The 24,096-nt window shown below is 55.5% G+C and overlaps 1 protein-coding gene across 1 annotated transcript in view; it reads right to left on the bottom strand.

Annotated features, from left to right (window-relative positions):
• Positions 1–3,578: 3,578 nt before the first annotated feature.
• Positions 3,579–24,096, bottom strand: part of ZC3H3 (zinc finger CCCH-type containing 3) — a 185,514-nt gene continuing 164,996 nt past the window's right edge. Inside the window, exons 10-13 of the mRNA XM_076328983.1 lie at positions 20,763–20,938; positions 18,592–18,800; positions 5,454–5,534; positions 3,579–5,273 (exon numbers count right to left, since the gene is read on the bottom strand). Coding sequence (XP_076185098.1) covers positions 5,242–5,273; positions 5,454–5,534; positions 18,592–18,800; positions 20,763–20,938 — 498 coding nt within the window. The 3' untranslated portion in view covers positions 3,579–5,241. The remainder of the gene's footprint in view (positions 5,274–5,453; positions 5,535–18,591; positions 18,801–20,762; positions 20,939–24,096) is intronic.

The raw sequence follows: 24,096 nt of genomic DNA, 5'->3' as shown, positions 1-24,096 counted from the left end.
CGGGGGAAACGCGGCCCGGCCCCGCCTCCCGGGGCGGGCCCGGTCGCTCCTCGCCTATCATCGAGGCGGTCGCCCGCCGTGATTTGCGTATCCCCATGGCAACGCTCCGGGGCGGCTGTCAATCTCCGCGGGGTGAGGGCTCGGCGCTGCCCGCGGCCGCTCCGGAGGAGGGAGCGGGGGGGGGGGGGGGGATCCCCCCGGGGCACCCCCGGCCCCACCATGTGCCTTCACCCCCGCAGCTCCCGCCAACCACCCCGGGCCCAAGCCGGGCCGAGCAAGGAGTGAGGAAAAATAGAAAAGAAATTATAATTTCCTCCCCAAGAGATGGGGAAGAACCCAGAACGGGGACTATTGACCCCAAAACAGGTTTCCCGCCGCCTCGCTGAGGGACCACGGCCTCCCGCGCCCCTGCGGGTGCCAGGCCTGACATCGGGGTGCAGCCCCTTCCCCACCTTGTTTTTCCCAGGCGGGAGCAGCCCAGCATCCTTCCCAGGGCATGGGGAGGGCTCGCCAGCCTCGCAGAAAGAAATACGTATTTTTCAGATTTTTTAAGGACTTTTTTTTTTTTTTTTGGATGTTCCCACAAGCCTTTGGTGGTCGGGGAGCAGCCACGTGCACCGGGCCTGGCTCCGCGTGCGCCACCGGAGCCGGACCAGTTTCACCGTTGCCTCTGGCTTCGTGCCACAGGAGGTGACATTTGCACCTGGCACGCGACGAGGAGCGTCACCAGCTCGAAGACGAGGACCGCCACCCCAGCACATGGAAAAGGAGTCACCGGCACCGAGCGGTAGCTGGTCAGGCGGCAACGGGGTGCTCAGCCCACTGCAGGATGAGGCCCTGGCCTGGATGCGGCCGTGCTGCTCTGAGCCCTGCCACCTCGTGGCTGCTGCAGCTGCAGCACGGGAGGGATGAGGATGTTTGGGGCGCCCGGACGAGAGTCGGGGTTAACACCGGTGGGGTCACGGTCAGCGCTGGGGGGGTCGGGGTTAGGATGGGGACGTGCACCGAGGCCAGGGATGGGGCACACAGCAGCCTGGTCCCAGCTGCAGGCACAGATGTTCCCCGCACCAAGGTGTTTGAGGGAAACTGAGGCACGGGGAAGTCGCCGTCAAGTTGTCCCACCTAACCCCGAGGGCGGACCCGTTTCATCCCACAGAGGCTATCGATACCCACCCACCACGCAGCAATCCCCCTCGGGGCCCAGGATCGTCCCCAGCGCCCTGCAGGATGCAGCCCGGGTCCCACCACGTCCCGGCCTGGCCGCATCCTGCCCCGCTGCACCCCACAGGCAGCTCCACGGGATGTGGATGATGGTCCCCTCGCCCAGCTGATGGCCATCCCCACTCAGGGACTTGGGGACAGGAGACACCGCCCTCCCCAGGTGCTAATTGACCAAAAAAAAGCTTTCTTTTTTTTTTTTGAAGAAAACCCTTTATCCCACCACATCCCCAACAATTAAAACCCCACATAATTTCTTTTACTGGATCCGGCCTCTGGAGGGTTTGGGGTGCTTGTTGTCCCCTTCCCCGTCTTTCTCCTCCTATCAAGGTAAAATTGAGTCGGGACAGACAAGGGGGGTTGTCCCCCCCAGAAAGGGTCATGGTTGCAAGCAGAGAAAACCCCGTGTGTGTCCCCTGGGACCCCGGCGATGCTGGAGGTTATCCCATATTGGATAGCCCGGGACACATATCCCATATTGGAGACCCCAAACTTGGGCAGGGGTTTGTCCCAGACAACGTCCCAGACAACGTGTCCCATTTGTCCCAGACAATGGGACCTCCCCCTCAACTTGGGGTGGGGGGGCAGAGAAGGGGACAAAAAGGGCGGCTCGATGTTTTTGCAACAAAAAAACCCCTTTTCACGGGGTGTTTTTAACCCCTATTTGCTTAATTGTGTGACCCCGAACGCAGCTTTGGTGTCCCTGTGCAGTGGGACGTCGGGGTCTCGCACGGGGAAAGGGGGGGGGTCCAGGATGCGGTGCCACCTCCCTACCCCTGGCACCACGTTCCTCCCCGAAGCTGCTCTCACCTTGGGGGCACCCGGCCCCCATCAGCAGCTGCCACCCACGATGGGACAGGAGCCACGAAGGGATTAGGAACGGGCTGGGCTCCAACGGGGCCGTCACTCACCTGCGACACCCCTCTCGGGTATTTTTAGCGGGGTGGCCGGGTACAGTGACACGGCCAGGGGAGCGGGGCTGGGCCCCATGGCATGTCCCCAGCCCTCCCCGCCATGCCAAACACCGGGGCCGGTCATCTAAGTTTACTCTCAGGCGGTCGAGTGACATAACCAAGTTGGTGGCCACAGGATGGCGGTGGGATGGCGTCACCTTTTGCTTTTAGAGCTGGCAGCTCGTATGCCCCTTCAACCCTTCGAGCGGGGCTGGGTGCCTGGGTGGGTGCTGCCTCAGTTTCCCCAGTTGGTTGACGATGGGGTGATGGTGCACAGCACCCACTCTGGGGTGCTACTGGCTTGGGGAGCCCTCGTGGGGACATCAACCCACGGTGAGGGTGGTGTCCACCATGACGCACCCCATGAGCTGGTGGTACCATCTCGGTGATGCTCCACCAGCATCCGCAGCACGAATCCAGGTGTTGCTGCGCAGAGAAGGGTCGGAAATTATTTTGGGAGGGGGGAAAATCATGCAAAGAGGCTGATGCCCACGGTGGGAGCAGCTATGGGCATCGAGGAGGAGGAGGAGGAGGAGGAGGAGGAGGGCAGGGGGCAGCCACCCTGATCACAGGCAGAAAAGTGAGCCGGTGGGTGATGCTAGCCCGGCACCTGCTTCCCCAGCAGGGGACCAAGAGCTGTGCCGGCAGCACCTGCCGCAGGAGGGTTTTCCAGAAAATGTTTACGGTGCCCCCCAGAAACGCCACCCCGTGCCACCCCTCCGGCCAAGGCACCCCCAGGGCACGTCCCAGGGCCCAGCTATGCGCCCACCACCGCAGCATCCCCAGCTTCATGGGGAGGATGGATAAACCCCCCCAACTGGGGCCCATCACCGAGGCGTCGTGGCTGCTGGCAGCGGGGGGGGGGAACCCACCAGGGTTCAGCGACACCTCTCCAGGGGCCGCGTTTATCCCTACTCGGAAATTAATCACCCCCAAGCAGTGCTTTAACAACAGCCGGCAATAAATTACAATCCTCCCCGGGAAGGGAGCAGCGGCGCCGGTGGGTGGCAGAGCCGCGGCTCTCAGCGAGCTACTCATTGCCTCGCTTAATTAGTGCAGCGCGAGCCTTAATCCCCGTTAGCCTGCTCGTTAGGGAGCCACGGCCACGGGAAGCACCGAAGCTCCCAGCCACCATCACCCCGCATCGGCCATCCCTGGGGACCCGCAGCATCATCGTCTCTTCTGGGGCGATTTTTAGTGAATGTAGGGTTTTGGTTTTTTTTTTTTTAGGAAACGATCACGTGAAGAAACAGCCTCTCTGGGTAAGGGGGGAAAAAGTTGTAATAATTAAAAAGCTTGAAAGATTTGGGATGCAGAGCAGCCCCTCCGACAGCGTTAGCAGCTCCTCGAGGGGATGTTTGTGCAGTATCGCTGAAAAAAAGAGCAAAGCCACGCTCCGACCGGGCATCCCGGGGAAGAAACTCTTTATTTACATATCAAAACACACGGGTTAATAAAAGACATTTAGTATCGGTGGAGACGATGAAGTTTTTATTAAAAAAACAGCTCGCTGTACACACACTGGGGTATGAGTGCAGCGCCGGGGGGGACCCACTGGTCCTCGCAATGGCTTGCGGCCACCCCAAACTGGTCTCCAAGTGGCACTAAACCCCCCCCCCCCCAGCTGCCGGCAGCATCCTTAAACAGGAGCCCAGGGAGGTGACAGGCATTAATGACATCGAGCCTTTGGTGGCATGCCATGCCCCGAGTCACCCGAGTCAGGCGATAAATCCCCCACCACGAGCCGGGCAGGGGGGAGCATCCCAGCCTGTAGACGTGGGGTGATAACGAGACCCCTCCGTGGGGGTCACCTGGGGAAGGGAAACCCCCCTGGGGACCCACGCCGCCCAGTTGCGGGGGGCGAAACCGTAGCCGTCAGCCCCTTGCCGGAGCCGCGGTGCACCCGAGCCCACGGCATCGTGGTGGCTCCGTCGCCCACCCCACCGCCAAGCGCACCTGGGTGCTGGGTCCCCAGGGAGCCCCAGCGCTCACCCACATCCCTGCTGATGCCTTTTCCCCGCAGGGTTTTGCCTGAAGGTGCTGCGATTGAGGGGCAGTGGATGGACAAATCTGGCTGCCCCGCAGGGCTGCCCCCGGCTCTCGGCACCTCTTGGCAAGGGGGGATCCTGCAGCTGCCCCCAAAGTCGCATCCATGTGAGGGAACAGCATCCGCCACCCCAAAATCCCCCTGGAAATTGTACCCACAGATGCAAAAGCCCATCGCGCCAGCAGCTGCACAGCTGGCAGCACTTGGCTCGGCACAATACTCCCCCCGTGTTTTGCTCCTGCCTGGATTTGGAGTGACCCCCAAAAAACCCCAAAAGAGCTGGTTTGGGTCTCCCAAGGGAGACCAAACCCCCGCTGGATTGGGGAGAGGTGGGGGTCAGGGTGCAACCAGCCATGGGAGATCCCGATGTGCTGTAGGAGCATTTGGCGTGAGCTCAATGCTGTTCCCAGCACATGTTTCCAACTAGGGATGCTCTCAGCACACGGCTCGGCTCCAAGAAATCTCCCAAAACCAAGGGGATGGAGCGGGATGGATGTAGGTGGGCTCTTGGCACGGAGAGATCGGGGCTGAGCCGTGCAGGGGCTTTACGCCCCGTTACATCCCGGCACGGTGACTTGCGACCACCGGCCACGCTTGTCCCAAATATAGTGGCTGACCTGGATGCGGGCACGTCGGGTGATGGCATTAAGCTCCTCAGGTCCCTGTGTCACCTCGTGTCCAGGACAGCAGCAGAGCCACGATCTGCGGGAGGACCGATGGGGATGGGAGCCTCTTCCCAGTCCCGCAAGCATCCAAGGAGCCTGGCGGCAGGGTTCGCCTTCAATAAACCAGCTGAAAAGATAATTTATTGACAAATTAAAAAATTTCAAACAAAGCCGCTTCCCAGCAGGAATGGGTGGTGCTTCCCCACGCTGCCACCCGGCTCCTTGCCAAAATGATGTCCCGGAAAAGCAAGACGAGAAGGGGGTGCCGCGTCCGGCCGCGGCGTCCTGAGGTACGTGCCAGGTCGTGCCCGGCTCTGCGGTTCCTGAGCTGGTCGGCTGCCGCGGGGTCAGGTCTTGCTCATAGACGAGGTTTGATCTGCAGCCGTTTGCCTGGAGGGAAGAAAGGAAAAGGTGATGGTGGGAGGTGGGTGACACGTGTCTGGATACCCCCGGGCTTCTCCTTGCCTGGTAGTGGTGGGTTAACGCACCGGAGATGGGCACGGGCACCAGGGATGCGGGTGGTCCTCCGCCCCGGCAGCACCCGATCCCGATAGCACCCACCGGCCTCACCTCTGCCGCCCTCCTCCAGACGGGTGTTTTCAGAGTCCCGCGAGGATGCCGGCGGCAAAATCCTCTTCCATTTGGTGCTGCCTGGGAGCAGAAAGGAAGAAAAGAGGAGAAAGTCATCAAGGTTGGCTCGGGTCGCCTCGGAAATCCCTCGGGATGCAGGCGCAGGAGCATCCCACGCTCCTTTGCCGCTCCCACAGCCCCGGCGCTTCATGCTTTAACGGTGGGAAAAGGGAGTAAAAGCTGCCCCAGAGGGCACGGTGCTGCCAACGAGAAGGATTAATTAGTGAGCAAACAGAGAAAAATAAACGAGCCCACCTAATTGCATCCCGTGCCTCCCACCCTGAAGCCCACAGCGATGGTCGTGGCTCCCCCACTGCCCTGCCAGCCTGCTGGTGGGGACACATGTGTCCCCAGTGCAGTGCTCAGCCTGGACTTGCTGCCCCGTGGCCCTTTCCCCAGCCTTTTGGTGCAGAGTCGGTCCCTTTGGGGTGGGGACGTGTCTCCCTGCAAGCCCAGAGCTGATGTCCCCCTTGGCCGTGGCTGGGGTGGAGCCGGCTGGTTCCCCAAATCCCCAAGCATCCTCAGCCCCCCTGCAAGTGGCACGGGACGGAGGCGCTCGCAGGCCCCTTCCCACCGCAGAGCAGCGAGTCTGCTGCAAACTCCCCAAGTTACGGGTGAAAAAGAAAATAAAAAGTAGCCAAACCTTCAAATTGCAGCATAGGGTGAGCATCACAACCTGCTTTGGGGCTGGGCTGGAGCAGGCAGGAGCAGAGCACTGGCAAGCAAGAGGTTAACTCACGCTCGGTGCTCTGGTCATGCTGGTGAAAGGTTTGGGGACAGCTCTGCTGTCCCGAGGACCCTGGGGTGACCTGGGACAGGGAGCCAACCCGCTAATCGCCGATTAACAGGCAGCGGAGGGACAAACGAGGACCAAAAAGCACCCGGGGATTCGGGGCCGCGGAGCTGATGGGATTTCACTGCCCCATGATAAAAAGCCTGTGATAAATCACTGCTGCCTGGAAAGCCATGGGGCCGGATGAGATGGGGTTTGGGGGTTCAACCTGGGCAAGCCCAACGCAATGGGCAAGGCTCCTGAGCGGTTGCTGCCATCGAGCAGATGTTGGCCAGGTCCCAGGTCCCAGGTCCCAGGTCTCAGATGAGGCTTTTCAGCATCTCGGCCACGTCAAAGGATGCAAAGATTTACAGGGCGAAAGGTTTTTTGGTTTTCAGCTACCCCCAGCATCCCCCCCCACCAAGATGCTCCAGGCAATGACTTCTGCTTGCTGGAGCACTGTGCCTCCCTCAAAGAGGGTCCCAGATGCTCGTAGAAAGCCAAAACCCCATGAAGTGCCTCTGGGAGGTGATCTCTTTGCAGGACGAGTCCAGGCACATCCCACGGACCAGGGCGGATGGCGTGAAGTCCTCCTCCATTTCAACCACAATGCTGGACATGCCTTTCTGCAGACTTTCTCCTATTTTCCCTCCCTGAAAGGTGCGGAGAGGTGGTTACAGGGTTTTCCCTGCCAGAACGAGGGGTGGGCAGCAGCGTGGTGGCCACTTGGGCAAGGAGAAGACACTGAGATGAATGCGGATGGGAAAAGGAGGAGGTTTCCCAGAAAAAAGGACCCACAGCTTGTTGAGCGATGACGTTTAGTGGGAAAAGTCCCCTTTCACTTGGGATTACTAGAGGTGGAGAAGATCATGGAGGAGCTGGAGGGAATCCAGCCCAAACCCCATCCAGATGCCGATGTTCTGGATGAGCGGCACACGACTTGCCCACGTTTCTGCAAAAACCCAGCGTCGGCGCTCCCCGCCACATCCCACTTCCCAACGATGATGCCCAACGCAGAGGTGGGACCATGGGCACCTTTGAGCAGCCTTGAAAGCCCAAAGGAGAAGGTTTCGGGGCAGGGAAGGCAGGAGGGGTGAGGAACCCCAAGCAGCATCCGACAACGGGGAGCCACCGAGAGTTCTTTCCTTTTAAACCTGGGTAAACAAACTTGCTCAGAGTCTAAGCTGCCGTGGCAGTGATACATAGCTTTTGAGCTAATTTATGTAAAATAAAGAGGGCTCATTTAGCACCTTTCCACCCTTAATATAACACCCATACATCAGAGGGCTGCACAGCAGCCACGACGGACTCGGCTATTAGTCACCAGCGACACAGCCAAATTCGGCGTCGGGGAAACGGCAACACCGAGCAGACGCCCATTGCACCCCGCTTGGCCTCTGACCGCCCACCTCATTTTCCAGCTGACCCCAAGTATCCCTTTTGCATCGAGCCAGACGGTTTTCCCAGCCTGGGATTTCCAAATCTGCTGTAATTAGGGTCCAGCAGAGCCGCTGCCCATCGACCTCAAGGGGTCAAAATCAGCATCTCCTCTTTCCTGCCCCGCCAGCGACTGCGGCCCTGGTCCAACAAGAACGGTGGAAACGTCTCAATTCCCCCCGAGGAAACTTCATTAGCTAATATCCACGCAGCGGCACGAAACCCACGCAATTCAAAGCAAATATGATTACAGAAGTAGAAATATAGATTTCTTTTTTTGGGGGAGAGAAAAAAAAAAAAGGTGATTTTTAAATCGACCGTAATCAGCTTCCCGACTTCGATACGGGGTTGCACGGAGCCGAGATGCTTTCAGAGTATCCCCGCCTGATTTCAAATGTATCCCTCAAAAAATCGAGGGCGGCAAAAAGGAAATAAAACCAAAATAGGTTGTAAAAGGACTAAACCGGTCCAGTTGCTCACCTCGGATGGAGGGAGACGCTGCTCCTGGAAAGGACGGAGCAGTGGATCCTTCACCCCATGGGGAGCAGCCGGGGACAGGCAAACGCCGCATCCCAAAACGCCCTGCCACGAAAGCCCTGGGGGCGGGGGGGGAAAACCTGGCGAAAACGGGGGTGTCGCTTAACCCACCCCGGCAAACGAAAATATATTTTCCGCTTTTGTGCATGGGAGATCCTGCAAATGGCGTGATCAATCTTGGGTCGCATCTCGCGCGCCTTCACTCTCTCCCCCCGCTTTCTTCTCTGCATTTCGGCAGCCACACAATCCATCTTCCAGGAACCAGGTATATAATTTCTAGTTAGCGAAAGCCGGGCTAAGAAACCCCTTTTTCATTACGATGATTGAACTGCTTCCAAAGAGAAGAACCGGGGCTGGATCACGAGCTCTCCGTCGAAAGCCGGGCGGCTTTTGCTGAGCTTGTCAGCCTTGCCGGAGAATTAGGACTTCCAGCGCTCTTCCTCCTGATGAAAATCAACATTTATTTTGCCTAAGCCTAAGAAGGTGTCAGGCAGATGGAGAAACTTGCCACTCTTCACAAGGAGAAGGGAGGGAAAAGAAGGAAATCTAATAGAAATATATTATCAAGTCTGAGGAGTGGACAGAGCAGTAAATCACGCTTCAGGTGGCACCATTATATTTTTCAATAAAACCTGGCCTTCCCCCAGACGCCGCCGAGCCGAGCGGCTCCAGCTGCACCCGACGGGAAAGTTAAAACAAAATTCGTTTCATCCAGATGCTGATACAGGGGGATTTAAAGGGATTTAAAGGTGGGAAATCCCCTTGGATGGGGGATAAAAGGAGGTCGGTCTGGTCTTTGTCCCCAAATCCTCCCCCTGCCCACCGCTCCTGATCGCTGAGGGTTTAAAAATCGCTTTTCTCCCCAAGCTGTGAGAGTGGGAGGCAGCTTGGAGATGCCCCACATCACGGGTGGAAGATGCCCAAGCCCCAAAGCCAGGGGATGCAGGGGAAGACGGCTCGCTTGCAGCTTTCCAAACTCCACCATCCGGCTATAAAAAACTTTGCCGGAGGGAAAGCCGGTTATGTTGATGTTTTCCCTTCCCAACCAACTTCCAGCCCGACGGGATGTTTGGTCTCCATCACTCTCCCGATGCTGCCGGGGGGGTTTTATCCTCTCCTGCATCCAGCCAGGCTCTGGGAAGGGGCTTCACGCGGTACCCGCAGCCGCCCCGCTCCTCCCCGAGAGCTGACCCGGTGTGAAACGGCCCCAAATAAAAAAAAATAATCCCATTTCCCAAAGGTAGCAATCAGGTGGCTGCAATTAGCAGGAATTTTAACGGCCAGCCAGCCAGTGCTCTGGCTATTAATACAGCAAAGGGGATGCAAAACTTTCCACCCGATGGCTCGGAGCACCGAGATGCATCCCAGCATCTCCCTGACGGATGCTCGATGTTTAACACCACGAGGAGAAATCCCCCAAACTCCACACACACTTTTTTCCCCCCATTCCCAATGGAAAAATATCCCTTAACCCCTTCCTGGCCGCTTTGGGGGAGCCCAGAGGCTGAATCTTCCCTGGAAACTGCTTTTTCTTTTGCAGCGAAAGCGCTCGGCTGAGTCAGCTCTTGGAGGAATTTAGGCTGGAAGATGCCTTTTTTTAATAAATTAAAATTATTATTATTTTTTAATAAAGCCAAGAACAAAAGGTGGGATGGAAAGGCCAGCGGCAAGGGTTAAGCCCCAGAATTTTCCGCAAATGATTTTTCACATGGGGGGGCTGGATCTCCTTGGCTCGATCTTGCACTAAATCCATCTGGTGAGACAACCCGCACCAAAAACTCACCCTGCTGCTGTTCCGCCTAAACCTTCTGCCCCTCAAGAGGGAAATATCAAGGCTGGGATGTTGGAAGAAGCTTTGTCCAGAAGGAAAAGTGCTCAGATGGTTTTTTCCTTCCCAATCGGGATGTTTGAAGCGGGGAAGTGCTGGGGGAGATGTCCTGCCACTGCCCAGCAGTGCCCATCTCCTGCCATGCTTGCAGAGCAGGACATCTGTGACGGGATGCCCTTTCCGTGTCTCTTCTCCTTAATTCCTTCTTTTTGGAGGAAAAAAGCAGCCAGCAAACCAGCCACGAGCTGCAGCAGTGGGAGAGGGGCTTCGTTGGGTTGCGGGCATGGCAGAGATGCTTGGTGGTCTGGAGGTACACGTTGACATGGCCATGATGATGTATGGTGAACACCACGTCTGTCCTTTAGTGGTGAGCTGAAGCTTATCTGGAAGAAGAGAGGATTTCACCATCTCGGAAGGCTGCGGGGCTGCACAAGAGGGGTCTTCAGAAATCCTGAGCAAAGTCTAAAAGCCCTGGTCTCCAGACCCTCCCTCACAGGCAGAAAAGACCCTAAAAAATGGGTAAAAAATTAATATGGAAGAAGCAGATCTCAGTCCTGGCAAAGGAGTGAGACTTGGCAGGTCTGAAAGTCGCCTGCAAATCGATAAGGGAAGAGGATTAGAAACGTGCAGGCGGCTTGGTCCAGGCAGAAAGTAAATCAGAGAAGAGTATTTTCGGCGGCCTTTTGTGGGATAAGAAATGATGATTCTGATTCAGAGCGAGAGCCCAATTAGAAAAAGTCACAGCACTCATGGGGTTTACTGGAAGTTTCAACTAAATTGGCCACTTCGCAATAAGGAAATTAAACGGCAGTGAAGTTTCTGACTTTTGGACCTTCTCAGAGCCACCAAGACACGAGGAGATCCAACCCCAGCCTTCAACAAGACCCATGTTATCTGCAGCACCCCAAAGCCTGATGGTACCCCAAGCCTGATGGTGTCCTGCAGCAGGATCAGGGCTTTAGTAGGGGATGGAGATGGAGGGGACGGAGGGATGGAGGCAAGGGCTGCCAGATATAAGGCATCTCTGCAGAAGGATGGGCAAGGTCCACCAGGGAGTCCTCCCCCGCTGAGGTCCACCAGCCTGAGTACCAGCCCGTCTATCTGTGGGCTGGGAAGGAAGCACCCATGACCAAGAAGATGTCTGAAACCAGTATCCAGGGTGGATGAAAGCAACCTAAACCTCCCCCACTGCAGGGACCCCCACCAAACAGCCCCCAAACCCATAAGAACCTGCTGACTCAGGAGGAGAAGATGCAATTGCTAACGACCCGAGCAGATCCGGCCCATTAAAAGGAAACCAATTAGCGTTGTCCTGCTCGAGGGATGGGTGCAGCCTGCTACCTGCAGCTCGACAGATTTTTGCATTAGAAAAAGGAATTCTATTAGAGGTTTGTTAATTCAGTTATGAAAGAGTTTTGATGCTCTCTAATTAAACTCTCCCTCCCACGGAGTGTGCGTCGGCTGAGGGGCTGGCGAGGGAAGCATCCACCTGCAGCGGGATAACACAGCAAAGGCGAGGAGGAGATCACAGGAGCATCCCATCACCACCTGCCAGGTGCATGGATCATCCTCTCCATTACAAGAAAGATCTGCCAAGTGCCAGGAGAAGAGCTGTGAAGGTACCACCAAGGTCCACGCTGTCCCAGAGCCCTCCTGGCTGATGAGCCATGAGGCAGGGAGGGTTCATGAGTACCATCAGGAAGGAAGATGAAGATTTCCTGCTCCCTGTCTGGACCCTGCTAATTTATCCTATGAAAGCAGAAGACCTCAGGGGAAGGCAGTGGTGGGAAGGCTGATTTAAGGACAACAAGGTACACCAAGCACCCTCCTAACTCCCTTTTCCTTTCCCTGCAGACTTCAGGGCTTGGTGTCCTGCTGCCCTTCCTCTCCTTAGCTTGTCTTTGTCCCCTTGGTATCATCTGCTGAGGATCTGGGAAGTCCTATAACTCCCGTGAGCTCTCACCATGACCATTGAAGTGCCTCCACCTGCTGGGGAGGCAGGGCCATCTCCTACCTGCCTCCTAAGAGGTTCTGCTAAGGGACACATCCCTGGCCGTGTGTCTTTGACTTCCCAGCCGTCACCAGCAGAGGCATGATGAGCTGGACCTTATTGTTGAGGTTGGACAGGTTTAAGCAGGAGGTCGGACTCGATGATGTCCCCAGGCCCCTTCCACCCTATGATGCTAAGGGTTAGACTTGGACCTGAAAATGGCCCAGGGCTGCAGGGGAAGGAAGATGACTGCGGCGTGGTCATCCTGTACACACTGGTGGCATCTCCACAGGGACTGAGGAAAAGGTCCTGCCACATGGATCCTGAGTCAGTCGGCCGCCGGAGCAGAATGAGGGGCCAGTGGAGGAACCTGAGGAGAGGGAGAAGCTCTCGTGGCAGAAGCCTTCGTGGCATCTGCTCTAGCAGACCTCCGTCACGGGGCCCCACGGGGCACCAGCTCGCTCCGCCGCAACACCTCCGCCACATCAGCAAGCAGATGGCATGTGACGTGCAACAGCCTTGGCTTCGGCACACAGATGCAGCACCCTGGCAGCCACACGCCCACGTGGAGATCACATAGCTGCCCCAAAACACAAAGGAGATGGCCTATCTGCTCCTTTCATGCCTAAACTCATCCCTGGCTCCCCCGCAGCCCTCTCAGATGCTTCCACCCTGCAGCTCCCCGAGCCACCCACAAACCACCAATAAAGCTTCAGAGCTCTTGCTAGTTAGGAGAATATGGCAAATGGGGAAATTGAGGCACGCAGAGGACAAACACCACTATCCTGCAAAAACCCCTGTTCCTGCATAAAGATTTCAGTTGCTGCTCTTGCCTGCAGAGGCTAAAATTACTGTGACTGAAGATGTCAGATGATCTGCAACCATCTCCCATCAGTCTGATCTGCCCGAGGGACCCATGAGGGGACCAGAAGCAGCCCTGCGGAGCCCCCTGGCTCTCCGCAAGCAAAAGGCCACATGGGAATAACCCGAGGCAAAGCAGCCCTCAGCCCATCGGCCCCCTCACTCTTCCCAACCTGGTGGGTGACCAAGCCAGACACACATCGCAGCGGCCCTGAGATGTCACAAGCCACCTCACCGTCCACTGTCCCACAGCCCTTATTAGATGGTCCACTGATCTGGCTCCACAGCTTGCCGAGTTTCTTGCTGCTGTGAGCACCCAGGAGGCGTGGAGCAAGCAGGGGTACAGCAGAGTCAAGGAGTTATTGCCACCCTTTGGGTGATGCACCAAGACCTTCAAGCAGGTTCCTCAAAAGTTGGGAGGCCCAGGAAAGAGCTCCTCCAGCACCTAGGCCAGACTCTGGGGAAGAGAGATCCTTTCCAGTGACCAACTCTCCAAGAGAGGCCTGACAACAGTTGGCCGTAACACCCCCACCAGCAGTGGGGGAGACCCACCAGGACCCTGCTCAGAAGGGAGGTGCTGGCAATGACAAGTCAATGGAGGAAACCTGGAGGAGGAATATATAGAGGAGGAGAAGAAAGACTAGGAAGACTGTGTGGGACAGAACAGCTTCCCTCAGCCAAGTCATGGGAGATCCAGAGGCCATGGAGGTGGCTCCACCTGAAGAAGAGGCCATGGATGTGGTCCCACACAAAGAAGAAGCCATGGAGGTGGACCAGCTGCGGGTGCAGCCATTGGCCCATGACTTCATCATGGCCAAGGTCTTTCCAAAAAGAGGCAACAAGCCCCACCAGGAAGGCCAAGACCTCTGCTCCCCACCAGCCAGGACTCAAGATCCTCGGAGAAGTCCAAGGTGGCTCAGATGCCTCCTGAAGGTAACTGGGATGGAAGAGACAGAACTGGGGGGTTTCTGTCTGGAGAAGACTAATGGGGAATTGCTGTCTTCAACTGCCTTCAACTGTGTTCAAATAATCTCTGTCTTCACTTACCTAAAGGTGGCTGAAGATGAGCCAGATTCTCCATGGAGGTGCACAAGGGATAATGGATCAATATAAGAAAACTATATAAAAAATTGTTCCCCCGGGTAAACAAAAGGCTTCAGATTTATCATGAAGAAGCCTGAATTCAGCACTGAGGTCTGCACTAAATGCTTCATTAGCAGTGCTTTTCAGGATCGGGCTAATTTGGTAGCAATGTGAAAATACCCGACGCTTGCGAGACCACACCTGGAGCTCTGCGGACTCCCCAGTACAGAAGGACATGGACATAGTGGAGCGAGTTCAGTGGAGGCCACCAGGACGGTTGGGGTTGGAGCACAGGATGTACAAGGATATGTTTGTGACCACACAGAGAAACCAGTTCCCTGTATTTTATCCACAAAAACATTTCCTCCATGACCCTACCAAGAGGAGCAAACTGCACTCAGTCCCATCGGGGTCAAAGCTGACAGCGGATGCTGGCTCCTGTTATCCCAGGACAACCCCCTTGTGTCCTAGCCCTCCATCCTCAACCACACAGATGCTCTCTAGAAGGCTCCAGGGCATCTTCTGCCGCTGTCTCACACCGATCAAAAGGGTTGGTTGCCTCACCTGGCTGCTGAAATAAGTTTTTGATCAAAGAGCTGGTGTGAGAAGCAGCATTAAAGGAGAATCTGCAGGCAATGGAGACCCCACGGGACCCTCGGTGCAGCTGAGGGGGACCAGTCGCGTCCACGCGGAGGGCTGGCAGCACCAGCTTTCTCTTAAATTCCAGGAGCTGGGGATGGTCGGACCAAGATCCAGCACCAAGGGGTTGCCCATCCCCGCAGTCGCGTGCCCCGTTGGGGGTGGCTCTCAAGCACGGGTCCAGCCCAGCAGAGAAGGGGGGAGATTTGCACTTCCAAAGTTATTCCTCCAGAAGTGAAAGCTGTAAACAAACCCAGAAGCGCTGCACCTCCACGAATTCCTCCAAAGCCAAAACGTTTGAGCGTGCTCAGCGGAGCCGTTAAAAAAGACTGTAGCGAGCATCTTCCATTAATGTTACGACCGTGAAATATGACAATAAAATGATAGCCGTATGGTCGCAAATTTGCAGCCCGCCGAGTTGCTAGGGGTTTATCGTCACTCAAACGTGCAGAGAGCTGTAAAATGTTTACAGAAAGGGTCGTTTGCAGCTATAAAATCCTCTTTTCTCTCCTAAACAAGGCTGAGTGGAGCCATTTACAAACCCCTGAATGTTCATCGGGGGAGAGGGGAACATCTGTTCTCTCCAGGAGTTTTCAGTGATCTTCTCGAACAAATTAACTAAAATGGGTGCTTTCTAATTAAATTAGCACTCGATTGGAATGGTTTGCATTGGTGCGCTTGCTTACAATTAGCGCAGGGAGGCCAGTTAGGCTCCAGCGCAGGCTATTTAACTGGAAGGTGAAATATGGAAAAGCCCATTACCTGGAAACGGGTGTCGGAGGGGTAGGGGAGCCTGAGTTTCCTCCGGCTCTGCCCTCATGGATGGAGAACACAAGGAGGTGAAGGATGGGATGCCATCAAGCCCACCCTTCCTAGCTGGGATGCTTGGCTGGAAGCGGTTTGCTCTCCCCGTGCCACACGAATGGGCTTTTCGGAGGATGCTCGGAAAGCACCAGCGCCCTCAAATTACTCCTCCGACCCCAAATTACAAGGCTCCTCTTGCAGGTTGGGAACCCTCCCCACGGGAGGATGACAGCAGGCTCCGCTCCACGCATGCAGACCACATCACTCCTTTCCGGTCCCCTTTTTCTATATCCCAAGGCCAGAGGCTGCAGACCCCCACCGAGCCCCCGCAAGCTGATGCCGTTGCCCACGCTGGTCCTTAAAGGTCATCTCCAAACCCCCGCTCCATCCCTCCCGCACATGGCGCCGGTGTTTTTCTTGGTTCCTCCTGCATTTACCAGTATTAAAAGGGCATTTTCTCAAACTGTGACCATTTAACCAAGCAATTCAGCTCAATCCATAATAATCACTTGTCCTTATTTACTACCCCGCCAATTTGTGTGTCACCTTCAGGCTTTACAAGCAGAAACTGAATATCATCCTTGGTACAAAGGCTGCAGCGGGGAAGGCGCAGACCCCCAAACTCCATGGCAGACACCAGCTTCTACCTAGAGCTACACAAGGACTCATCCTGACCACCCGCCTAGCTCAAAACAGCACCTCAAGCTCACAAGCACCAGTCCTGGCCTTAAAGGTGATTTGGCCACCATGAAGCCTTTGGTCCTTCAGCAACCTCTTCGGATGATGGCTCGTTAGTGGCCAGGGTTCCTTCTCTCCCGTTAGATTATGGAGATCCCTGGCTGCTGCTGTGCCCCCAAGCCCCTTCGTTTGTGTGTTGAGACGAGACTTCAATTACCGAGCGCACGCCAGCGCTGAGCATGGGTAAACTCGAGCACCGAAAAGCATCCTCGCGCCCGGATTCACTGTGCGCGATTGCTGCATCCGTTTGGCAAGGAAACTGCTTCATCATCAGATGATTTTACAGCCATCTGCAATTCCTGCCCGGTTTTCCTTTCCTGTGGATCCTCCAGCATCCGCTTTCCAAACACAATGTGCTCCCCGGGCAAAGGCGAAGGAGCACGGAGGGATGTGCGCCCCAGCCCCGTACCTGCCAGCTCCCCACAGCCTTCCTCCCAACATCCCTGGACTGAACCAGTTCCTTCTACTCATCCTCCCACCCAAAACGCCTGGAAAACATCCTCCCCTGAACGTGCAAACCAGAGTTAAGAGGAGAAGGATGCCCTCGCTGCCAGGATGATGCCTCTGCCCTCTCGACCGAGTTACTCCAGGCTGCCAAGTGCAATCCAGGGCATTTCGACAGCTTTCTTGTCTGCGGATTAATTGCTCTGTCTTCATTGCAGAGATAAAAAAACCCGATTAAGCCACTGCTTTGGGAACGCTTCCCTGGCCCCACCGCCGAGATCAAAAGGGAGTTGAACCAGGGCCAAGGAGAGGGAAGGAGGGAGGCACGCGGGGGAAGAAATCCCTGGAAAGGGAAGCTGAGTGCTTCACCCCGCGTCACGGAGAGGAGCCTTCCCAGCCAGAACGGTCCCTCGCTGCCTCCACTGCGCTGCGGTTCGACAGCGCATGCGCTTGCCTGTGACTTCAGGAATATGTTGCTAATCCTGAAAATTTTCTTCCTGACAGCCTTAAGGCATCTCAGCCCTCCCTGGCTCAAAGCGCTTCGTGATCGAGCCAGGCAAAGCCTTGCAGATCCTCAGCACCTGCTTACGGATGACCAGGCAAACACCCCAGCCCGCCTTTCGGTGCTGAATTCATCCCTTCTCCCAGTGGGATCCTGCTCTGCCTGCACACTCAGTCAGAGGAGGCAGGGGATCAAAGACGGGGAGGGATGTTCCAGCCCTTCGGTTCATACTGAGCCACATCTTGTGCCAGCCAAGCTGGCGGTGGGGATTTCATCATTACCGCCACAAAATATTTTGATTTCTGAGCCAGACGCTGTCTCCCTTTCTGCGACGGCGCTCAGGAGATGCAGCTGCTGCACATCCCTCCAGCGAAGGATGGGAGATAAAAAAGAAAGTGTGAAGCATCATCCAGCCAAAAACCTCCAACCCAGCGCTGGGAAGGACGAGGCACAATCTCTGCCTCACCATCTCCATCACCTCTGCTCCTGCGGACGCATCCCCAGAGTGCCCCAAAGTTCAGTCCCTTCCCACAGAGCTGCTGGTGATTACGGGATTTTCCAGTGTAGGAGCTGAATTAGGAGAGGAGGAACCAAGGAAAATGTTGGAGAAGCAGAAATGCAGCTAACCTCCACCACGAGCCACTTTGCAGAGAAACCAAGACGTTTCTTCTCATCACTTCAACGATCTTCCCCTGCTTTTTTTTCCCACAGTCGGTTCAGTTTCAAACAGTTGAAACATTTCCCTGAACTTTTCCAAAAATCAAAAAAATGTCGAGGCAGAAGCTGTTTGCTCTCATGTGTCAGACTTCCTAAGAAGTTTTGCTCATCCTAAAACTGCATTTTCCAAAAATTTTACCGATTTCCAAAGCCTCTTCCCCCACCTTTTAATAAAAGAGCAAAGCAGATCATCTCAGACAGCTCTTCCTTCGAACTTGCCATCTGCAAACACCCCATCCCACCTCCCACCAAGGATGTTTTTATTTCAAAGCTTCGAAGCTATTTCAGACCAGGAAACATGTGCGATGGATGGTCCAGAGACGGTCCAGAGGTCCTTCTGCAGGTCTAGCGATGAGGCACAGCATCACTGCATCCCTCTGAAACACCCTCCTACCGGGGACCACTGCGGGTCCGTCACAGGAACGAGACTGGATTCATCACCCGATAATTTACAGCATAAGGAAGGAGCTGATGATAAAAGGTGGGGACAAAATCCTACCGCGTGGTTTCGGGAGCAGAGCCAGGGGCTCGTGCCCCTGTGTGACCAGAGTTGCAAATCCCAGTTGCCATCCCAGTTTGAGCTCCCAGCGTAACTGGTTTGGTGACTCATGAGGAACACCGATCCCACCAAAACCCATGGAGAGCAGCGGGGGAATAACTCTGCCGCTCAGTGAATCGGAGCAGCTCGGAGCACGCGTGAGCAAAAGCAGAGCAAGTGCTTCCTACCTGGCTCGTCCTCCGACTCATCCTCGTCCTTCTCCACTTTGCAGCCCTGGTCACCGGGGGATGCTGAGGACTGGAGGGAGATGAAGGACGGCAGCTTTTGCAGCCAGCTGGTTGGCGAGGTGTCCGCCTCTTTCCAAAACTTCACCTCTAGCTCCACGCTGGAGGGTCCAGGCATTTCCCCATCATTGTGGAGCTGAGCTGGATCATTCCTGCAGGAAGCACGTGGAAAAAATAATAAGGAAAAATAAAACGATTCCACTTGGCAATGCTGGGCATGGCATCACATAGAATCATAGAATCATTAAGGCTGGAAAAGACCTCTAAGATCATCGAGTCCAACCATCCACCCAACACCACCATGCCCACTAAACCATGTCCCTAAGTGCCTCATCTACTCGTCTTTTAAATACTTCCAGGGATGCTGACTGCACCACTTCCCTGGGCAGCCTCTTCCAATGTTTAACCACTCTTTCGTAAAGAAATTTTTCCTCATGTCCAAAAGAACATGCAATGGAGGAGGCTGGGGTGAACCACCGGAGCCGCACATGGAGGCTCTCTGGGCTCCATCCCAGGCTGCTCCGTATCTCCAATCTCCCGGGAGCCAGCTTGGATTCAGCCGGAGTTTCTCACTCCCCAGCTGGATTCCCTGCCCTGTGCTTCCCTGCAGCTCTCAGATGCTCGCGGAGGTGCTGGGCTCCCCTTCAGGTGCCGGCTAGGCAGAGCGAGTGGAGAAGAGGGGAGATGGAGGGTGTAGGGATGGCTCGGTGATGCCCTGCTGGGCTTGGCTCAGCCCCAGCCCTGCCGCCCCCCTCCGAGCCCAGCTAACGTGACATTTCAGCTCGTTCGACATCTCCAATGATGGTGCCAATAAAGGAAAAAAAAAAACCTCTCCCTGAGCAGCTTTCAAGCTCGGGCATGCTCCCTTCCCCGTGGAGGATGCCAGGAGCCGGCCCTGGGATGGGAGGGGGGTGCCTCCCCACTGCCCAGCCCTGCACTCATGCCTCCTTACCTAATAAGAGGGAGGAGCTATTTTACACCTCGTTCACACCGGGGATGTGAGCTGGGTGTCACTCCAAGGCTCTTCTGTCACCTGGGATAAGTTCGGAGAGGCCCCTGACTGCTCGTCCCTCTCTGCTACCTTACAAGGAAGGGCCAGGATGAGGCCCAGGACCAGGCAAGAGCATGGACCAGACCGGCACAGTTCCCACGTCCCTCTGTTTCCATCCCACCTTCACCCCCACGTCCCACTGCAAAGAGCCATGGAGGATCCAAGCATCCAAGCCGGTATTTTCTCCTGCCGCTAATCAGGATTTTTAGATTTTGGCTTTTAAAGCCAAATTTCAATTTGGCTTTAATTTTAATTACGTTGGGATGTAGTCGTTTTGCAGGCAGGGCTCAGGGATGAGGGCAGAGGAAGGCAAGGATGTGCCAAGCTCAAGAAAATCTGTCTCCCTGTGGGGACGAGGACCAATGTGTCCCTCAGCCTGCGGGCTCCATCCCAGCACCCAAAAGCATCGTCTTTGCCCAGAGCGAGCTCAGAGAGCTTCCAAGGATTAACCAAGTAACCAGCCCAGCATCAAAAGGCTTTACAAAGCCTATTGTATCTCCACGTCCATCTCCATCTCTGCTTCTTCAGGCAGTGAGTCCAGCCCTGATGGCAAGCCCCTCCATGCCACACCGAGGGCTCAGCTCTGCTCTCCGCCGTGGATTTGAGGAAGAGAGAGGAAGAGGGATGATGGTTTCCAGTTTCCCACAGCACTATGGATAAGCTGTACCCGCTTTTGGTGGTAGAGTCTCCATCAGGGCTTCTCCACCTCCCAGGAGGAAGGTCTACAAAAGCCTCGGAGACACCTGGAGGTGCCGAAGCTCTGGGCGGCACATTTCTGAGGGCCAAGATACCCACGCTCCAACGGCACACATCGGGTAGCAAGATGCAAGCTATCCTCTCTTTCCTCTCCATCAGCTCTGCCCGGGGACCTCTCCCTCAAGCACGGACCCTGCCCAACCCTATTGACCGTGGTGGCTCTATCAGGAAGGCACCACTGTGACCCATACCAGCAACATCTTAAAATAAACCAGCACACACACACCTGGAAGAGGAAACATCTAGAGCAGGCTGCGAGGAAAACTGTTTAAGAGCAGCAAAGAGAGTTTCCTCTGCTCTTTCCTACCTGCCCGTCTCCTCCCAGACCCGTCTCCACTTGCAGGGGGGCTCACTGCGGTCCCCATCTTCAGCCTCTCTTGGGTGGCGCTTCTTCTGGGGGTGCAGCAGCTTGCACCGGGCACCCCTGGGGCAGACGCCTTTCTTGGCAAAGTCGGGGCAAACCAGCGTGTGCTTCTTCTTGCACTGCGAGGGAAAAAGAGAGCAACTTTGGGAAAGGCACAGAAAGCCTCGCAGGGAGCACAGGTTTCCAGAGCTGGGCTCCTTCAGGTGGCACCATGTTGCTAAAGGAAGAGAAGGATGTGTTGGTGCTTCCTTCTCCGTATCAAAATACTATTCCGTGTCAAAACACTACTCTCCTCTGGGGGAGACACTACACACTCACTTACAGCTTTCCAAGTGCCTGATTTGACGGACCCAAACCACCAAAGTCTTAACAGCAACCATCTACCCCCAAGGTGGCAATGCCGGGAGGTCCCCAAGGGGTTAACTGGGCTGGAAAAGCTGGTTTTGGAGAGGACACAGGGTTTTCTTTTCTCAGACATGCTTGGGACTTGGGGAGGTGCAGGGAAGAGCAGCAATGAAGCACGTTCCTTTTAGGACTTAGTTTGGGATCGCTGCCTGGACTACCCTCCTGACGAAGGTAGCCCAGGGCCGAAGCTAAACCAGCTCTGCTCAGGGCTTGGGAATGAGCTTGGCCAATGCTCTCCTGTCCGGGGAGACTTAGTGCGGCCATGGCACGGCACTGGCAAAACGACGGCATCAAGATGGTCAACCCTAAAAGCACTTCTGCGCTCCCATCCCCGCATTTCGGTGGCTTCCAGCAGCAACGCTCACAGCCAGCCCCGCAGCCACCGGCTGTGCCAGTGGGAGGGAGACATTGTCAGTGCTCCACAGCTTCCCCCGGACAAGGCTTTCTGCTGGGAAATGGCACTTCTTGGCAGCGGGAAAGGCGGGAAGAGATGCAGGCAGGGCAGAGGGAGACACCTTCAGGTGTGATTTCCAACTGGGTGGCTGGGAACGTTGGCCGGGAGAAGGGAGAAAGAACAGCCTCTCTCTAATCTCCGACTGTTCCCAACACTGTGACAGCAACACCCAGCGACCCAGAGAGCTCGTCCCAGCATATCCCAATGGATGCAGGATGGGAGCGGGTCCTGGAGCCCTGCTCAGCCCCATGATGCCCTGGAGGGGACCCGCTCCCACCCAGAATGCTCCCTCCCACCCCACCTGATGAGCCCACCTTGGCTCTCGCAGGCCGACAGGCACCACACCACGACACCCATGGCAAGACACAACCCAACACACACGGTGCAACAAAGGGTCCACAACACCAGGATCCATTTGCCTGTTCACCTTCTCCACGAGCAAAGACGCAGCCTGCTTTTTCCCCACATGGGTCCTTCGACGCTCGGATGCCTGCGCTGCAAACCTCCTCGCTACAGGGTAGCACAGATGCTCAAATTTTGCACGGGTTTGGGGGAAAACAGGACAAATCCATGGGAAGAGAAACACAATGAGGGTTTCAGTGTGATCATTCTTGCCTGTTTACAAAAATGCATCTTCCTGACAATGCAGGATGTAGGTGAGCTCCTGCCCTTTTAATGTAACGACACTGGGGGCACGGGAGCAGCTCCCCACGCTGACCTTTGGGATGAAGTGGCAGCCCTGCTGAGCCATGGGAGCTCTCTCCTTGAAAGGGCAGAAGGGTTTGGCAGCTCCGCCGCCCGGGGCCGATCGCTGAAGTCAGCAGCGGAGCAAGGAGCTCGTCTGCTGAAGATTGGGGATGGCGTTGAGCAGCAGGAGGGCTGGGGATCTGGATGGACACACGGACTTTGGCTCGATGTGGGGGGACGGCGCAGCGACAGCACCGCTTCTCCACTGAAAATTCATTAAAAAACCCAGTTCCTATGACTTTCTCTCTCTATTTGACAGATCTTCAACAGCAAGTAAGTCTACAACCCAACAGGCAACCTGAAGGTAGAGTCATCTCTAAACAGCGCCCAGGCTCTGCCGTTACTCCAAAATCCTATGTTTCATAGAATCATAGAATCATAGAATGGTTTGGGTTGGAAGTGACCTTTCAAGATCATCTAGTCCAACCCCCCTGCTGTGGGCAAGGACATGTTTTACTGCATCAGGTTGCTCAAAGCCCCATCCAACCTGACCTTGAACACTTCCAATGATGGGGCATCCACAACCTCTCTGCGCAACCTGGCCCACCACCCTCACCGTAAAACATTTCTTCCTTACGTCCAACCTAAAGCTACCCTTTTTCAGTTTAAAACCATTACCCCTTGTCCTGTCACTACAGGCCCTACTAAGAAGTCTGTCCCCATCTTTCTTAGAAGCCCCCTTAAGTATTGAAAGGCCGCAGTAAGGTCTCCCCCGACCCTTCTCTTCTCCAGGCTGAACAACCCCAACTCTCTCAGCCTGTCCTCACAGCAGAGCTGGTCCAGCCCTCAGACCATTTTTTGTGGCCTCCTCTGGACCCGCTCCAACAGGTCCATGTCTGTCTTGTGCTGGGGACCCCAGAGCTGGATGCAGTGCTCCAGGGGGGTCTCAGCAGAGCAGAGTAGAGGGGGAGAATCCCCTCCCTCGACCTGCTGGCCACGCTGCTTTGGATGCAGCCCAGGATACGGTTGGCTCTCTTCCACCCATGGACCAGCATTGGAAAAGTAGAGCGAAATTTCTAAAAAAACTCTACTACAGGTAGAGTGAAATTTCTAATTTCAATAGAAATTAGAGCATCCCAGCCGTGCAGGCAAGGCCGGCTCCTGCCTGTCCCGAGCTGGTAGGAACATTGATGCTTATTTTGGGTATGCCACTCAAGAACAGGTATGGGAAAACCATCTCCTCCAGCGCAGAAAGCTCTGTTTAAGCAGCCATTCTCTTGCAAACCACCTAGAAAACATGTTTGAATCAAGCAGAGGTTTGGGAGAACAGCTTTCACTTTTTCCCTACCTTCTTCCCAACTCGTGCTGGTCCGGATACCTCCACCTGCAGACAGGACACGGCCCAGACCAAGAATAAATGCTTGGAAAAGGCAGTGACAGGACAGCTTTCAAGGGCAGTAATTTTTCCCAAAATATTAGCAAGTAGAAAAGCAAACCCCTCAACCTGATAATTGCTTTAAAAATAACTGAAACAAAATTAGGGGAGAGAAAAAAAAAAAGACACAGCCCGTTAGGGATTGAAGGCTGGGATGAACGCGGGGACTGCCGGGCGATGGAGAGCTGGGGAGGTTGAAAGCTGAGATGGCGCGGGGCCAGCTGAGATCATCTGCGTGGACAAGACCTGCAAACCCCTATGGTTTATCTTCTCATTCTCCTTTTCCCCACATGCTT

Source organism: Aptenodytes patagonicus, chromosome 2 (assembly GCF_965638725.1).
Source record: "Aptenodytes patagonicus chromosome 2, bAptPat1.pri.cur, whole genome shotgun sequence".
NCBI lineage: Eukaryota > Metazoa > Chordata > Aves > Sphenisciformes > Spheniscidae > Aptenodytes > Aptenodytes patagonicus.
This window is presented reverse-complemented; position numbering and strand designations above follow the sequence as displayed.